Source organism: Myotis myotis, unplaced genomic scaffold (assembly GCF_014108235.1).
Source record: "Myotis myotis isolate mMyoMyo1 unplaced genomic scaffold, mMyoMyo1.p scaffold_m19_p_5, whole genome shotgun sequence".
Taxonomy (NCBI): domain Eukaryota; kingdom Metazoa; phylum Chordata; class Mammalia; order Chiroptera; family Vespertilionidae; genus Myotis; species Myotis myotis.
This window is the reverse complement of record NW_023416357.1, coordinates 100,089,180-100,107,445: the sequence shown is the minus strand read 5'-3', so window position 1 is coordinate 100,107,445 and position 18,266 is coordinate 100,089,180. Positions and strand designations below refer to the sequence as shown.

General features: G+C 51.7%; 1 protein-coding gene and 1 non-coding gene across 3 annotated transcripts in view; one reads left to right on the top strand and one right to left on the bottom strand.

Moving 5' to 3' along the window:
• SRL (sarcalumenin) overlaps positions 1 to 8,648 on the bottom strand; it is a 43,326-nt gene extending 34,678 nt beyond the window's left edge. The window contains exon 1 of one of the 2 annotated variants that reach the window (XM_036309595.1): positions 8,414 to 8,648. In XM_036309595.1, coding sequence (XP_036165488.1) covers positions 8,414 to 8,474 — 61 coding nt within the window. In that variant the 5' untranslated portion in view covers positions 8,475 to 8,648. The remainder of the gene's footprint in view (positions 1 to 8,413) is intronic. The other variant, XM_036309596.1, reaches the window with a different exon arrangement.
• Positions 8,649 to 13,302: 4,654 nt separating this feature from the next.
• Positions 13,303 to 13,465, top strand: LOC118657217. The gene has a single exon (XR_004967938.1). It is a non-coding gene; the product is annotated as a U1 spliceosomal RNA (small nuclear RNA).
• Positions 13,466 to 18,266: the final 4,801 nt, after the last annotated feature.

Sequence of the window (18,266 nt, the reverse complement as noted above, 5' to 3'; positions counted from 1 at the left end):
TGGTTCTGGACTGAACTCCCAGCACAACCCACTTCCTTCAGCCCAGGACTCCAGGCCAGGCTTTGCCTGCACCTGTTTGAGCTCGGAATATAGTCCCTCCTCTAGAAGGATCCAAAAATATCTAGGGGGGAGGAGAAGGGGGTGGGGGTAGCCACAAAGGGAACAGGCTAGGTATGCTGAGGTCCTCAGGACAGAACCAGGGGGAGAACTGCTTGGCTCTGCATTCAAAACCTTTTGCAAAGGGCCCCAACCCGTCAGGCTAGTTTGGTCTCCCCTGAACAGGAGCCCCGCATTCTAGACAGAGCTGGTCTCATCCTGTCCCTACCAGTGCAATGCTCTGTGATTCCCCACTCCTGGCTTTGATACTATTTCAGATGCTCTTCCAGCTCTGCCTGCACAAATCATCTACTCATTCATCCACATTGTTAAGAGCATTCAATGAGCTGAGCGCGTGCTAAGTGTTGGTGACGCAGCAGAAAGTGAATTAAACACACAGCCCCAGTCCTCTTGGAGCTGACAGTCCAGTGGTCATCCCCTTCCACCCAGTCCAGAGGGAACCCTGCCCCGCCACGAGGCTGACCTTCCAGCCCTCCTCTGAACTCCAACCAGAGCTGCTGGGGTGTTAGTGACATTTTTTTCAGCGTGTGTCATCTCCCGAAATAGCAGGTCAGCTCCTGGATGCAAAGACATAGCCCATTCCTACCTCACAGTGTGGCTGGCCAGGACCTCACCAGCGGCACAGTGTGGCCTCGGGCTGAAGAGCTGGGCCTTTCAGAGAGGGTCCCTCATCTTTTCATTTTTTCCTTCCTCTTTCAAGCACCCACCTCGTGTGATTAACCAACCTCACTCTTCTCCCTCTAAGATCCTGCAGCGTCCCAATCTGTGTTGCCTCCTGCTGATCATATATTGCCCCAATCATGACCCCATCCTGGTTCCCCAACACAGGGAGGGCTCCCAAGGGACGGCCACATCTCTCACTTCTCCAGGACTCTGTGCTGAGCCCTCCTTCCAGCCCCCACTCATTCTGTGCCCTTTGGCACTCTTGAATTGACAGAGGACTAGAGGACCAAGGGCTCTCAAGGTTGTGAAAGACAAGGACCTGGGGGGAGGGGGCACTCAAGAGTGAGAGGGAAAAGCCTCTTGTCATCCCTTAACACCCTTGCAATGAGCCTAGGGAGCCTGTCCCACCTGGGCCAACATCCCACCTCAAATCCTTCTGGGCCCCAGGATTTGGAGCTGGATGAAGCCGTGGCACCTCTGCTTCCCTGTGGCCCCAATGACAGAATCCCAGGGGAAACAGGCTCCTGGGATGGCCAGATGGGAGCTGACACCAGCACCACAGTCTCATGGTCTTCTTCAGAATCAGGCCTCTGGGCACATGCACCACCTGGGCAGCGGGTGGCAGCCTCCCATTTATTCCAACTAGAGAAGAGCTGGAGGCTGGGGGAGAGGAGGCTGCTATAGGCCCATGAGGGTGTGTATAGCTGAATTCCTAATAGCTGGAGAATTTAAAAGGCAGGTGTTGATTCTGCCACCCGAGCCCTCACCCTGAGGCTGGGCAGCTCTGGAAAGGCTGCTCCTGCTCCAGAGATCTCTGTGAGGGAAGACAAAGAAGAGACAAGCACAGGCATGTCTCTTGAGCAAAGGGGTGACTGGGACCTTGATTCTGAGCAAAAAACCACCTTTGGGGCTAGAGAAATATGAAACCAATAATAGGACAGAATTTCCTGATCCCAGAGAAAGACGATAGCACAGGCAACGCAGACCAGGGAAATGTTTCCAAAAATCTGACCCATCCCATCTGCCAAATTACGCTGCCCCCTTTGCCTCCTTGCTGAGGACTCCAGGGATGGGGGGTAGCAGAGAGGTTTGGGGCCTCCAGAGCACTGGGCAAGTCGTTTGGCAGGCCTACAGCTGTGCCCACCATGGCTCCAGTTCATTCATTCTCTTACTCCCTCTTCCAGGACAGATAGAGAAAGCCCCACTCCACAGTTCAGCCCCGCTGTGCTCAGATGGAGTGGACTATTTATTGCCTCAATGCTGTCATTAGGGACCTTTGGTAAGACCTTGCCCATCAAAGTAATGGGACATTCCACCTTAGATATGCATTCTTTGAGCTAAAATCTTCTGACTCCTTTAAAACAAAAAGTAGCCCTAGCCGGTTGTGCTCAGTGGACAGAGTTGTCAGCCTATGGAGTGAAGGGTCCCAGGTTCGATTCCAGTCAAAGGCACATGCCCAGGTTGTGGGCTCGATCCCCAGTAGGGGGCATGCAGGAAGCAGCCGATCTATGATTCTCTCATCATTGATGTTTCTATCTCTCTCCCTCTCCTTTCCTCTCTGAAATCAATAAAAATATATTTTAAAAAAACAACCCTTCATATCTTAAAAATAAAATAAGTAATTTGGGAAAGTGACAGTCTAAGTGTTGAGCCATTGGCCCTCATTAGAACGAATTTCAGGGCCTTTGCTGATGGCATGTCTTAGGAGGGGGGACAGAGCAGGGCCAGTGTGGAAGAAGAGAAGGGAATCGCCGAGAGGGAGAAAAGGACCCAACAGGGCAAATGCAGGAGTCTGACGACAGACTTCTAGCTTTCAAGTCTCAGAAGGCCCTTGAGAAGGCAGGTGAGCAGGCTTTGAGGGGCCTGAATCCCCAGAGCAGGTGGTGAGAGAACACGAGCCAGCTCATCGATTCAACTTGCTCCTCTGGTTCAGTCCCCTCATCCCAAAATGAGCCACTCCAACAGGCCGTGGGGCCGGTGGGGGAGGGGGGGGTTGTGGGGAGGCCTCACAGCCAGGAAAAGACCTCAGAGGGAACCTGAGCCTGGGCAGTTTCCATTCCACTAGGAAGGAGAACCGAGGTCATCACCCGGGAAACTCGGGCCACTTGCCTCCACGCCAACTTCCACTGAAGTCACTAATCCTGACAGAGTCCAAACCCAGTACCTTACCCATGGTAGGCCCAGTGGACCTTTGCTGAATGAATGCCTGATCTGCCTTCTGTCCTCTCCTCTGCAGCACCTGGCTTGTGGGGCAGGCCACCAACAACAAGACTAACATTCACTGTGACCAAACTGCTGACTCACCACCTTCATCTCCAGGCCTCAGGTCTTTCAGACTCGGCCCAGTGTTTCTCCAGCATGGGAGCCAGGCTCTGATCCTGGCCCTGCATTCAATACCTAACAAATCAGAGCAACCGGCTTCCTTTCCACCCCACAGAGTTCTTGGGAAGATCAGTCTGGTTCCCTCCCCTCTGCGGCCCTCCAGGCCCTCTGTAGCAATCCCCAGTGTAGACCAGGATCCTTACTAGGTCAGGTCCCTGGCTGGTGCCAGGCCTACTGAGTTCACCTCAAGTTTGTGGCACCTCTCTGAGGGCTCCGCAGTGCTGTGCCATGTGTCCCCGAAGACCTCCTTCAGACCTCATCCACCCTCCTCAAGCATCTGGCGTCTTAGTCACTTCCTCACCCTTCCCCATTGGCCCACAAACACACTTGGTCTGTGCTAGTGTTAAAAATAAAATTCCCTACCTCCATAAACTCACCCACCCCCACTCATTCTTACTGTCCTCTATTCCTCCCAAACTCAATGTTAAAAGTCTCACCTTCTGAATATGCTGCCTCCTCCACGTCCTCACTAAACACACATGGCCCCTGCCCTGGCCAGTGTGGCCCAGTTGGTTGGGCATCATCCTGTACACCGAAAGGTTGCCAGTTTGATTCTCTGTCAGGCCCTTGCCCAGATTGCAGGCTCGATCCCCGGCAGAGGGTGTGCAGGAGGCAGCCAATCAATATTTCGCTCTTACACTGATGTTTCTCTCTTTCTCTCTCCCTCTCCATTCCCCTCTCTCTAAAAAGCAATTTCAAAATCTTGAAAATATATATATTTATTTATACACACACACACACACACACACACACACACACACACACACGGCACCCCATAATCTGTCAGTGACCTCCTGTGTGTCAAAGCCATCGCCTCCTCTTCCTCAGCATCTAGGAAGCATCCTTTCCCTTGGCTTCCAGGTCCCTGTCTCTTCCTGAAGTCCATTTATCTTCTTTCTCTTCCCACTCCCCAAATCTACAGCTCCCTCGGCAGTCTCACAGCCTCACCCTCACCTTTACCCAAACAAATCTCATTTCTGGATCCCTGGCCTGATTTCTCTCCGCAGTCCAACCCCACCTTTCTAACTAAATATCTCCAACTGGCACCTGGAATTCAAAATGACCCAAACTGAACTTTAAAAATCTGTTCTTTTCTCTTATGTTCCAGGTTTCCTTTTCTGGTGAGGTCATATGACCTGCACTAAACCCACAAGGGCTGCTTCCCACCCAGCTCCCAGGTTGAGCAGTGATTCTGCCCCAGCTCTGTTGGGTCCGCCCCTCCTCTCCACTCCCGCTCTCTCGCCTGAGCTCACACCTTCACACTTGCATTTCTGACATGGTTATCTAATCAGTCTCCCCTTGTTCTATTCCTCCCTACAAACAACTGCCAGATAGATTCTTCCAAAGCCCTCAGTGGTCATCCACCGCCCACAGGGCAAAGTCCTGGTCCTCAGCCCAACACTCAAGGTCCTTCACTCTTTGGCCCAAACCTAGCCTTCCAGAGAGATTTCCCATGACCCCCACTTCTCTCTGCTTGCCCTTATCCCAGGCAAAACATGTCCTTTCCTGGTTCAGAGCTCCACTCTTTCCTGACTCCAGGAAATTCTCTTCCTTCCATCTTTTCATGTCTGAATCTACCTTCTTCAAGATCCAGCTCAAATGCCCCCTCATCTATTAAACATTTCCTGATCCACTCCCCTGCATCCCACCTCAATTCATCTGTTCCTCCCTATGACACCTCTGTGTGCCTGATTTTTCCCATGTACAGGCCTAAGGCAGAAGACACCCTGTTTCCCCTAACGAACTGTAAGCTCTCCAAGGGCAAAAGGCCTGTCTGAATTCCCCCAGTACCACACTTAAAAGATAGAAGGTACGTAATAAATCTGGGATAAATGAATGATGAAATGTGGCAAGGTGTTTGAATGAATGGGCTTCTAATACTCGAACGATATTTAAATGAAGGGGTTGTGTGATCAGTCAGGCTGGATTTGAATTTGGAGCAAAGGAGGAGCCTAAAACAGAGGGGTAAGCCCAGCATCCCACAGTGGCAGACCCCACCCCTTCCCACGCCCCCAGTCACCACCCTTATGCCAGGCCAGGAGGCACAGTACTAGGCCCTGTCCTCAGCCCCTCAGACGGGGTCAGAGGAGGAACAGCCGTCTTCCTCCTATGTCCATAGGGTCTAGCTCTGTCCCAGCCCACTACACCTCAGTGAGCACTAAACAGCCAGGTGGATGCAACTGGTCTCATTGGGACCTCCTTTCTGAGGGCACAAGTGGCCAAAAACACTGGACGGCAAGCGAGGAAACCTGAATTCCAGACCTGGCCCTGTCACAAACACTGAAGGCTGTGTGACCTTCAGCGTCACATCCAGACAGGGGGCAAAATCAGCATTTCCAAAATGCCATTTCACAGGCCACTGAGCACGGCGTCCACATCTGGGAGGATGCATCCATTAGCAAATCCCAGACTAGCACTTCGCAGACTCGGTGAGGGAAGTGGTGGACCAGCTGCTCCCTAGAGGCTCATCAAGTTGCACTGAGCTAGGAACAGAGAGCCCACTGGGGACACAGCTTGCAGGGGACTGGAAAGTCTTTGGGGTCTGCTCTTTCCCCAGGATGCCCGAGCTCATGACTCTCTCAGCAGACTTCCCCACGGTGGATCATAGCTGCTGCTGCATGGCTCTGTTGAGGGAAGGTGAATGGGCCTCTCCCCAGAAATAACCAGCCTGAGGTGGGTGAGGAGGGGGTCTTGGGAGGGCATACTTCCAGGTGGGACCATACACCCTCATCTCTCGTGGAGGGGTGGGTCAGCCCCAGCATGCACCAACCCCTGGGATTTTAGGGTGGGGACCAGAGCAGACGTGCACATCTGCAACCAGGACTGGGCTGGAGGACAAGGGATGCACCAAGTCAGAAAACTGCCCTGCCTGTCCCCAATCTCTCTCTGCTTCCAGGAGGCAGCAGGAAGCAAGATGTCCCATATTCAGCCTAACAAATGCCAACGGCTTGAAACCAGCACCCCCATCCCACCCCGCCCTCCAAGAAGTCAAAGGGCCAATGGCATCATTCTTGTCCTGCATCCTGACGGAAGCCTCTCCACCACCCTCACGGGCCCTGACAGGCAGAGGCGTTCTGGGAGGCCAAGAAAGGGCGGGAACTCCCAGATGGGGTGAGACTAGCCCTCGGCTGGGAGTGCCGTCACTAACTCACTGTCTAATCTTGACCACATCTCTTCATCCCTCTGGCTTTGGCTCCCTTACCTAGAAATGAGGAGACGGAGTAAATCGATTCAAGGTTGCTTTCCCCTGTCCTTGAGCAAGCCTGTCCCCAAGACAAGAGGAGGACCCTGATGGTTACAAAGGACTGGGGTCAGGGGGCCTGGTGGCTCCATCAGTGTCCTGGCATCTGGAGGGGCACTTGGTCCCCCACGTAGAGACGAGGAGAGGAGACTGTGGAGCCATTGCTCCGGCCCAGAGGGCCATGGGAGCAACGTGAAGACTCTGTAGGATTCCCCCAGGACACGGGAACGGGGGGTTGTAGAGAACACCTGCCACCCAGTGAGGAGCAATCAACATGGGCATGGAAATGAGGCCCCAGGGGTGAGGCGGGAAGTCCAGGAGCAAAGCTGTGGCCGTGGGCAGGGTGGCACAGTTCCGGGAGAGAATCAACCAGTCGGAAAAACTGTCATTATGGGTGTGGAGGGGAGCCACCCTCATGGTTGGAACCTCCCAGTGGGTGCAGAAGGAAGCCATCTTTTGGGGTATGCAACCTACAGCTGAAGTAGTGATCCATTCCACACGGGGAAGAACCCACAGCCCAAGTGTGAGCAGGGTGAGGAGGGAGGGAACCTTGCCCACTGGTGGACAACCCCTCCCTAGAAGCCGGGCCAGGGCACACCTCAGAGTCCAGGAAGGAAGGAGCATGCAGAGAGAGGATGTTTGCACAGAGCACCTGACTGCTGCCTTTCCCTACCCCAAGACTCCCCGAGAGGCCTATGGAACATTCCAGATGTCCAGACCCCTCGTTGGGAGAAAAGATAAAGGATGTCCCTAAAAGGCTAAAAGTTCCTGGGCCTGTTGTGTGGAAACAGAGGTGGCAGCTGGGGCTGGGCGGAGCAGGGGAGGGGTTTTGAAAGGGAGAGGGTGGCAGTGGCTCGGGGCTCAGGATCCAATTACGCGGCTGTTTCCATACTTAGCCACCTGACAGCCGCTTGGAATCCTCGACACTCCAGCCGCTGCAGCCCCACGGAGCCCAAATTAACTCAAGGGCAGACAAGGGCAGGGCCCAGCAGCACATGCGAAGCTGGAGCCCCCCCACCTTGGCCTCTAACTTGCAAGATAATGGCTTCTGCTGCTCCAGCCACCTGCTCTCCTGGTGGAGACTGGGCCCTCAAAAATCAGAACCTCAGAGATCAGAAAGGCTAGTGCTCTGGCCCCCACATCCCCTGTGTGGATGGAGACTGCAGTCATCAAAAGACAAAGCAGAGTCCCGGATTCCTGAGGGGGTCCCCAGAGCACCCTGAAGCATCCCCGGGGGAACCTAGCCCCAGGAATCTTGGGAACAGAGAGGTGGCAGAATGCTCTGGTATCCCCTCCACGCCTATAAATAACCCCCGTGCTGTAACCAGAGCCGCTTCTGCCTCACAGTGCTGAGATGTCAAAGGAAAACCATGGCACACCGGCCCCCAGCCACTTCTAACAAAGCTCCAGCCAAGCCTAGTTCTACTCCAGACCAGTCCTGTTCCTCTGTCCAATTCCGTTTCCAACCTCATCCCCAACTCTATCTCCAGCCCTATCCCGAACTCACCCCCACTCTATCCCACTGCTCCTCAGACAAACCCAAACTCTGCCCAGCATGGTCCCCCGTCCTCAGCCATGCCAATCCAGGCCCCCTGCCAGATCCCCACGGGGGGGAGGGTCAACTCAGTGACCTCCAGGGGCACCTCCTGCTCTAAGATAGGTTCATTTTGTCCCATTAGGAGGCTCCTCTAGTCTTGAATTTCAAGGTCCTCTTCCCTAGCACCTACTGGCCAGACCTTCTCTCTGGCGCTGGCTCAGGCTCACCCCTGCCTGTACCTCTCAGTTCACTGCTTCTGCTTCCTCTGACTTCCCCGAGAGCCCCCTGAATGTTATCAGGCTCTCTCCACCACCCACTTCTTTCTCCTGGACCCCGGGGGAGAAGCGAATGGAGACAAGATGAGACCAGCCATCAGCCCCAGGAATCACGGAGGCCTCGTTCTCCAACTACTGCCCAAGCCCCCCACAGCACAGAGCTGAAGTCTGGCCTGGCCCACGGGGGTGGGGTCATACCTGCTTGTCCTGGGAGCAGGAGAGACGCCACAAAGCAGCAGAGCAGAACCAGCGCCCTCATGGTGACTGCCAAGAGAGCCCAGCTGCTCGTTGCCTCTATTTATAGGGCTGGTGGCAGCGAGGGCGGGGGAGAAGGGTCACACAGTCACTAGGGCAACTGGGCGGGCGTGATGGGGAAGCAGCACCGACCCTGCGAGGCTGACAGGAGCCTGCTCTGCCGCTGCTGTGCCAACTGCCAGGCCCCAGCAGGCAGGGCCTTGTCTCTCCCTCAGCAGCCCTGAGGTCATATGATGTGGGTCACAGGCGGGGGTAGCAGCGGGGTGGGGGGGAAAGTGGGACGGCCCTCGAGTTAGGTCTGAGACCTGAGTCTTCCCAGTATTTGCACTAACTTGATCCAAAGTCTGAAGCAAGTCAATGACCTTGACATGTCTCAGTTTTTCTGAACGAAGGAGTTTTTACGGCCAAGCAACAAGAACCCTATTTGAGAACCACAGACATACATTTCAGCCCCTCCCCAAAGGTCAGGAGAAGAAAGCCCTAATAGTTAAGAAAAGCCCTCTATGTCCGACCTTTGAGGTCAATGGCTCGGAGTTTAACCTTCCCAGACCTCTGGAAGAGGCAGAATGCCGATGGAGCTAAGAGACACATCTGACGATGTGATGTAAGTCAGAGGGTGGAGGTACAGAGATCCATTTCCAGTGGCGCAGGGGTTCCAAGCCTTTTGTCGCCTCCTCGAATGCTGTTTGATGCAATTTTCCTAAGGGCATGTGACCGCCCCAGAGAGCCAGTTCCATAAAGCCGAGGGAAAGCAGACACTGGCTCGTCTGTCTGGGGGAGGGTGTCACTGTGAGGGTAGCAGTCAGCACCTTGGAAAGGAACAAGAATCGATTAGGTATCTACTGTGTGCTTTTCCTCTAAAACAGCTTTAATGACGTCTAATTGGATACGATCAAAATAACGAACGGATTCCTCACTCTCCAATTTTCCTTTTGTCCCTTCACAGTCCCTCCCTCTATCCCTCCCCAGGCAACCACCGATCTGCAGTCACTGCCCTTAGTCTGCATTTCCTGGATTTTTATATAAATGGAATCATGCCCATACGATTCCTTTTCATCTGACTTCTTTCACTCAGCAAAATTATTTTGAGCTTTGCTCATGTTGTAGCATATATTAATCGTGCATTCCCTTTTGTTCTGAGTCGTATTCCATGGTGTGGCTATACGGCACACCCGCAAATAATGTCGTTTTGTTCAACGTTGTTCTCCTATAATGTTGATGAGGTGCCATAGGAACTTAACTCTTGTTTGTGTCAATTAGCCTATGGTACTCTAATCCGATCCGAGTGGTGGAGGGTGTCCTGGGGTGGGAGCTTTGGCTTTGCCATACCTCAAGCAGGGCCTCCAGCTGGCACCCTCAGCGGGGGGAAAAGCATTACACATGTCAAACCAGAGGGCTTCTCCTTCGATATCCCAGCCCAAATAAGTCCCGAGTCCGAAAGAAAAATGCTGCCCACGGTTTCTAGCCTGCTCCCTGCCATGGGCTGGGGCCTCTCAGTTTCTTCTTCTTTTTTTTTTTTTTTTTTTTTACTTTTTTTAATTTAAATTCTTTATTATTTAAAGCAGCAGTCGTCAACCAATGGTCCACGGACCACTGGTGGTCCGTGAGGTCCAAAAGGTTGGCGACCACTGGTTTAAAGTATTACAGCCCTAGCTGGTTTGGCTCAGTGGATAGAGTGTCGGCCTATGGACTGAAGGGTCCCCGGTTTGATTCCGGTCAAGGGCACATACCAGGTTGGGGGCTCGATCCCCAGTCGGGGGCATGCAGGAGGCAGCCAATCAATGACTCCTTCTTATCACTGATGTTTCTAGCTCTCTCCTTCCTCTCTGAAGTCAATAAAAATTAAAAAGTATTACATGAGTCTCTTTTTTCCCCCACTGACCTCTTCCAGCCGCTCCCACCCCCCAGCACATGCCCTCACCCCCCTACTGTCTGTGTCCACTGGTTATGTTCATATGCATGCATACGAGTCCTTTGGTTGATCTCTTACCCTCCCCCCAATTACTTTCTTAATATTATAAAATAGCCAGTCAGTGTTCACACACACACACACAGCCTATGGTAAAACTGGTTTCATTATGTCATTTCGCTTAAAATCACAGAACCTATTGACAATGGTAACTGAGGGCTTACAGTACCACAAACTGTTATCAATTCAACTGTTGAGAGACATTTAAGTTGTTTTCCAGTTTCAGCTATTACCAATCAGCTGCTATGAACATTCCTATACAATTCAATGTATAAACATATGCTTTCTCTCTGGCAAGAGTGCTGGTTCCCGGCCATGGATGTTCCAGAGGGGAGAGGGGTCACACGCATCCCAGGCACAAGCTGGGAGGAGCAGCTCATCTGGCTAATACTGAGCAGGTGGCAGGACAAATGCTGGCGCCACGCCCCCTCCCCCCCGCCCTCCCCCCCCCCCCCCGGGCCCCACGCCTTCTGCAATCATCTCCTAGGGGCTGTTGAAGCCACTGGGAGCCCCACTGGCACCTCAGAATCACAGTGTCACTGATCAGGATGTGAGGCTGTTGTCTGGGGAGGCTGGGGGGAGAGGAGTGGGAGTGCCAGCCAGTATCCTCTTTGCCTTCCTTTGCTAACTTGGGATTTTGAGCCGGCTGGGGTATAGCTGTGATTCCCTGCCACCCTGAGAACCTCTCTGTTCCCTTCGTGGGCCTAAACCCAGCCTGCTGGTCCAGGGGTGTGTGTGCACTGAGGGTGGGATGGAGGTGGTTACAATGTGGGAAAGTGGCCTGAGTTGACCCCGGGTTCCTCACACACTTGTCCTTTTGGGGGCTTGAGGAACAGGGGTCAGGCAAACAGAGGTCTTGGTGCTGGCTCAGGATGGGGCTACAGAGTCGGAGTTACTGATTTCATTTTCAATAAGCCTAGGTTTGTTACATTGGTCTCCCAATTTTTTTTAAATAGACTTCTAAAAATAAATAAAGAGACCTTGTTTGGGCTCCAACAGATCCTTGTACACTCGTGGTCAATACAGCATTATTCACAATACTGGAAAGGTGGAAAGAACCCAAGTGTCTACCTGCAAGTGAATGGATAAACTGAATGTGGTCTACCCATGCAGTGGCGTATCATTCCGCCATTTAAAAAAAAATGATTTTTGCCTAGCCGGCGTGGCTCATTGGTTGAGCATTGATGTATGAACCAGGAGGTCACGGTTTGATTCCCAGTCAGGGCATATGCCCGGGTTGTGGGCTTGATCCCCAATGTGGGGCATGTAGGAGGCAGCCGATCAATGATTCTCTCTCATCATTGAAGTTTCTATCTCTCTCTCTCCCTCTCCCTTCCTCTCTGAAATCAATAAAAAATGTTTTTTAAAAATGATCATCTTTAAAAAATAAAAAAAGAAAATTTAGTACATGCTACAAGATGGATGAACCTTGAAAATATTATGCTAAGTGAAAAAAAAAAAAGCCAGTTATGAAAGGACAAGGTATTAGCTGGCTCGAGCTGCCATAACAAAACACCACAGATTGGCGGGCTTAAACAGCAGAAATTTATCTTCTCACAGCTCTGAAGGCTGGGAGTCCAAGATCAAGGTGTGGACAGATTTATTTTTTCCTGAGGAGAGCAGCTCTCCTTGGCTTGCAGATGGCCACCTTCTCACTATATCTGGACATGTTTATCTCTGTCTGTATTATGTGTCCTAATCTCCTCTTCTTATATGGATACCAGTCCTATCAGATTAGGACCCATACATATGAGCTCATTTTATCTTAAGTACCTCTGTGAAGACCCTATCTCCAAGCACAGGCACATTCCGAGGTACTGGGGATTAGGACTTCAACATAAGGATTTGGGGGAGACACAACTCAGCCTATAATAGATAAATATTATGTGATTTGTATTAAGTACCTAGAATAAGCAAACTCAGAGAGACACAAAGTAGAACGGTGGTTGCCAGGGGCTGGAGGGCAAGGGTCACAGGAGTTATTGTATAGTGGGTAGAGTTTCTACTAAGAATGATGAAAAAGTTCTGAAGATGAATGTAAGTGGTGATGGTTGCACAACACTGTGAATATACTTAATGACACTGAATTGTACATTAAAATTTGCTAAAATGGTAAATTTTATGTTATATATATATGTATTTTTATAATAATTTTTAAATGAATAAACAAAGACTGTTAGGAAAATAAGAGAGATTAAAAATGAGGGTAGCCGAAACCGGTTTGGCTCAGTGGATAGAGCGTCAGCCTGTGGACTGAAGGGTCCCAGGTTCGATTCCGGTCAAGGGCATGTACCTGGGTTGCGGGCACATGCCCAGTGGGAGATGTGCAGGAGGCAGCTGATCGATGTTTCTCTCTCATCGATGTTTCTAACTCTCTATCTCTCTCCCTTCCTCTCTGTAAAAAATCAATAAAATACATTTTTTTAAAAAAATGAGGGTAGACACAACTAAAGATAAACCCTCAGATCATAAATACTTTTTTATATTTTTATTTTTGTTAATCCTCACCTGAGGAAATTTTCGCCATTGGGTTTAGAGCGTGGAAGGGAGGGGGAGAGACAGAGAGAAACATCAACATGAGAGAGACATTAATTGGTTGCCTCCCCACATGTGCCCCAACTGGGACCGAGGATCAAACCTGCAACCCTTGACCAGGAATCAAATCCACGGCCCTTTGGTGTGCAAGCCGATTCTCTAACCACTGGGAACACCAGGCAGGACACAAGTCATAAATTCTTAAACAGACCTCACTTAGCCTATGAAATCTCCACACTGGTTTCATCCCACATCAGCCACCACCACCACACCACCTTCCAGGGCAAAAGCCTCCCCTGCCCCAGCTCAGTAATAAACAGAAGCTGCCACACTTACCTGGCAGGAGAGCTACCGTGACCACGAAGATCGTTTGCCCGGGGCAGGCTGATCCACTGCACTATGGACGTGCTGCCTCCTGCGATTTCCCCTAATGTGGGAAACTCCACTGCATACTTTGCAGTAGTGGGGGACTGTGTTCCTGCATGCATGAATACATACATGAATACATGCATACATACATACATGCTAGTACATACATAAAAGCTGCCAGAGTCCTCAGCCTAAGGGTCCCCACCTTCACATGGTTCCTATAGTTTGATCCTTCATTTGGCAAGTGACTTGCTAGATTAATCCATGCCTGAAACAGTTCCTCAAGGCGCTGGGGAAACCAAGTGGGACCCTGACAATGCAGGCCTCTGTCTGCATCCACCCCACACTCAACACTGACACAGTGCATGAAGCAACGCTTTGGAGAGCATTTTCCATTTATCTTAGTAATTATAGGTCACCTACCATAGAAGGACCCAAATTCCCGCTCACAGCAGGAATCTCCTCCATGGTAACTCTGACAGATATATATATCCAGCCTCTGCTTGAATATCTTCAGTGACAGGGAACTCACTACCAGAGAGCACCAACTCCACGGTTTTGAGTATCATGTGACGTCTAGAACAAGCCACAGCGCTCTAGATCTCCCCACCTGCCCCCTCAACTTGCCTCCCACAGTCAGGGACTTGCACCATGAGGATCCCATGGTGAACGGAGACCATCTCTCCCTTAATCTCAAAGAAGCAGCCCCCCACTAACTCCTAGTGCCTGGCCAGACCCACTGACATTTCCGTCTACCTACAAGCAAATGAAATTCCCATCATCTTCTTTGCGACCGGAATTTTCAGAGCATCATCTGTATCTCTCACAGGGCAAGAGGCAATGTGAGAGAGACAAGTATCAACAAACTAATCTCTGGTACTCGTACAGTCTTCTCAAATCACTTTCCTTTTCCTCTTTCATTTGATTCTGAGGGTGATCACCGAGACAGGCTACACCCGGGGAGACCTGTGACTTGTGCCTCCTCTTAGCTCCTTTAACACCAGGAGCGTGGAGGGGACCGCAGATTTGGGAACTCACTCCTTTGTACAGAGATTTAGGGCTGGTCCTGGCCTGCAGCCCCCAGTCCTAGGCCTTCCTCTAGGCAGCAGGCGCTCTTGTCAATCAACAGAAGAAACTTGCAACTCAGCAGGGCAGAAGAGGAGAGGGAAACAAGGCAGGGGCTGGTGCTAACCCCACCCCAGCCCAGGACTTTTAGGGCACAGGAGGGCATGCAGAACTCAAATGAAAAAGACACCCTCCTGGCTCTGGCCGGTTGCGCAGTGGTTAGAGCATCGGCCCGTGGACTGAAGGCTTGCGGGTTTGATTCCTGGTCAAGGGCACATACCTCAGTTTCCCCAGCCCCAGTAGGGAGTGCATGCAGGAGGCAACCAATCATTGTGTCTCTCTCACATAGATGTTTCTCTCTCTCTCCCATCCCTCCTCTCACCCTTCCACTCCCTAGAAATCAATGGAAAAAAATAGCCTCAAGTGAAGATTAACAACAAAAAGAGGAAAAAGACAAATGACACAGGGACACGAGCATCCAAGAAAGCACAGAGGGGCAGCTGGATCAAGAAGGGGCAGTGAGCCCTAACTGGTTTGGCTCAGTGGATAGAGCATCGGCCTGCGAACGCAAGAGTCCCAGGTTCGATTCCGGTCAAGGGCATGTACCTTGGTTGCAGGCACATCCCTAGTAGGGGGTGTGCAGGAGGCAGCTGATTGATGTTTCTCTCTCATCGATGTTTCTAACTATCTATCCCTCTCCCTTCCTCTCTGTGAAAAATCAATAAAATATTTTTTTTTTTTTAAAAGAAGAAGGGCCACTGAGATGGACTCGGGTGGGACAGGGTGGAAGCCAGAGCCATCAAAAATACAAGGCTAAGGACCATGTGGCCAGCCAGCTCTAAGAGGCAGCTGGAGGATTTGCATGTGCTTTACATGCTGGTCTGAGGCCAGTTAATCAACTGAGACTCACAAGCAGGGGAGCAATAGGTAGCAGCAACTCATCTCAGGCTCACCCCTGGACCTGTTCCCAAGGCCCCGTTTTCTCTGACTTCCCAGAGAGCTAGGGCAGCCCAGCCTCGGCTCTCCTGTTGCTTCTTCTATGCTAAGCCCTTTCTTGTTTTACTGTGTCCAGCTTTTACCGTGCGCAGCACTTTCATAGTCTCCTGGACTCGTGAAGTTTTTCCTGCACGAAGCCAAGAACCCACACATTACCGGCCGGCCCTAGGCAGACCCACCAGGGCAGGTCCCCTTTCCGGTAGCAAAACCACTTGAGGGCTTGGTGGGATACTGGCTACATGGTTGTGTATTCAGTTGGTGAAAATTCACAGGACTAAACACAAACTACACCCCCTCTTCTGAGTGTCCTTCATACAGTAGATATTTCAAAAAAAGGCTTTTAAAATGGGGTTTTGTTAAATATTGGGTTGATCATGTCTCTCGTAGACCCCCCTCCCTTTAACAAACAATAAAGTCCAAGCTTCTTAGTATGACTTGGAAGTCCTCTCTGATCCCCTTCCTGTTAGATAGGACAAGGGTCTCAAGGTCAGGGCAGTTCTAAATGTTTTTTCTTGCTAAATGTTAAAATGTAGCACAGTATTTTGTAGATCCAGCTGTAAACTGGATGAGCTGACAGGAAATCAAGGAATGAAAGTAACCAAGTATAGCTTGGCCAGCATGGCTCAGTGGTTGAGCATCAACCTATAAACCAGTAGGTCACGGTTCAATTCCTGGTCAGGGCACATATCCAGGTTGTGGGCTCGATCTCCAGTGTGGAACGTGCAGGAGACAGCTGATGCTTGACTCCCTCTCATCATTCATTAATGTTTCTCTCTCTCTCCCTCTCCCTTCCTCTCTGAAATCAATAAAAGTATTTACTTAATAATTTTTTTTAAAGTAGCCAAGTACATGCCTTAACCGGTTTGGCTCAGTGGATAGAGCGTCGGCCTGGAGACTGAAGGGTCCCAGGTTCGATTCCAGTCAAGGGCATGTACCTTGGTCGCAGGCACATCCCTAGTGAGGAGTGTGCAGAAGGCAGCTGATCGGTGTTTCTCTCTCATCGATGTTTCTAACTCTCTATCCCTCTCCCTTCCTCTCTGTAAAAAATCAATAAAATATGTTTTAAAAAATAAAAAATAAAGTAGCCAAGTACAGCCCAGCTGACGTGGCTCTGATTGAGCATCAACCTATGAAACAGGAGGTCCCAGTTCAATTCCCGGTCAGGGCACATGCCTGGGTTGTGGGCTCAATCCCCAGTGTGAGGCATGCAGGAGGGACCCAATCAATGGTTCACTCTCATCACTGATGTTTCTCTCTCTCTCTCTCTCTCTCTCTCTCTCTCTCTCTCTCTCTCTCTCTCTCTCTCCTTTCCTCTCTGAAATCAACAAAAATATATTTAAAAACTTAAAATTAAAAGTAGCCAAGTATAAAGAACCCAACATATAATTGACCAAAGGCAGAACCTCCTGTCTCCTTTACTTGCTGCAAGTAAAACTACCTTGTGACAACTACATCTCCTTTTTGACTATTGCAACCCAAGCAGCAAACCCCTTGAGTTTGGTAACATTCCCACATCTTCTCCATTCTTCCTCCTCCCAGGCCAGTGTCTGCACTGCTACAGGACACTGCTGCACTTTCTCACCACCACTTGCTCCCAGGGCTGGACCTGCACTAGTCCACGTGCAGCCGTTGACCTGGACCAGGCTCCTGACCCTGGACCCATGACAGGTGCGGCCTGGGCAAGACGCACTCCGACACACCTTGTGACACACCTTGTGCGTAGTTTCTTACGTTCCTCACCTGTACTGATATGACAATGTTTCCGATAGTGTGGGTTAAAAGGAATGTTACTACTAGGCTCCTTCTTGCGCTCCATTATGCCCTACTTGGGGCTCTTGCCGCTCCCAAAGATTTGTTTCATGATTAACGGTCTTCAGTTTCCAGTAAACCGCCTCTCCCAGTTTCCATGGACCACCTGCACCGGCCCCCACCTGCACCTGGGCCCCCACCTGCACCTGGGCCCCACCTGCACCGGTCCCCACCTGCACCTGGGCCCCCACCTGCACCTGGGCCCCACCTGCACCTGGGCCCCACCTGCACCCGGACCCACCGGTTAGTCTGACCGACCTTTGCAAGAGACATAGATATCCCGCTCCCCTGCTCTGCCCCGTTGATGTCATTTTGATCTCAGCCCTTCTGTTCTTAGAAGTAAATTTATAATTCTTTACCACCTTCGGCCTCCTGGAGTCCCCTTTCGGCAACCCTAACAGTTACTGAAATTGTCACGTTATTCCGCGGCCTCTAAAACCGTGGTAAGTCACGTGTGCGCCGAACTTCCGTCCCACAGCGCAGGCCCCACCGGCCGGCGCTACACAGCACATCTTCCGGGTGGGCTGGCAGCTGCGGAAGGAAGTCGGCGAGCGCCTCCGCGCGGAAGACACGCCGGAGCCGCACTTCTGCGGCACTTGGGCTCCGGGCGTGCGTGAGCGCGCGCCGTCCGTCCGCCGCGGGTGCGGAGGCGGGGCCGACCAGCGCGCTAGCCCGCCAGGGTGCCAAAGAGCATGCGCACCGAAGCGCCCAGCGGGGCGAGGCGAGGAGGCGGGGCCAGGGGCGGTACCCCGACTTCCGCTGCCCGCTGGTGAGACCGCCTGCGGCCTCCAGGCGAGTCCGGGGAGGAGGACTTTCCTGGCCCCATCCTAAGCCCCACCTCTGGCCTGTAGCCACGGAACCAGGTGTTCCGGGTCCGCAGCGCCCTCTGTTGACTCTCTTAGGAACTGCACAGAGCCCCTGGGGCCGCTGGACTGGCCTTGGGAAGGGGCGTCCCCGCCCAGATTCTAGCTAAGTCCCTCTCTTCAGACACGTAGTCAACTTGTGTAAATTTAGTTAGATGTACCCCCACATTTAGTTGCAATGTTAAGAATC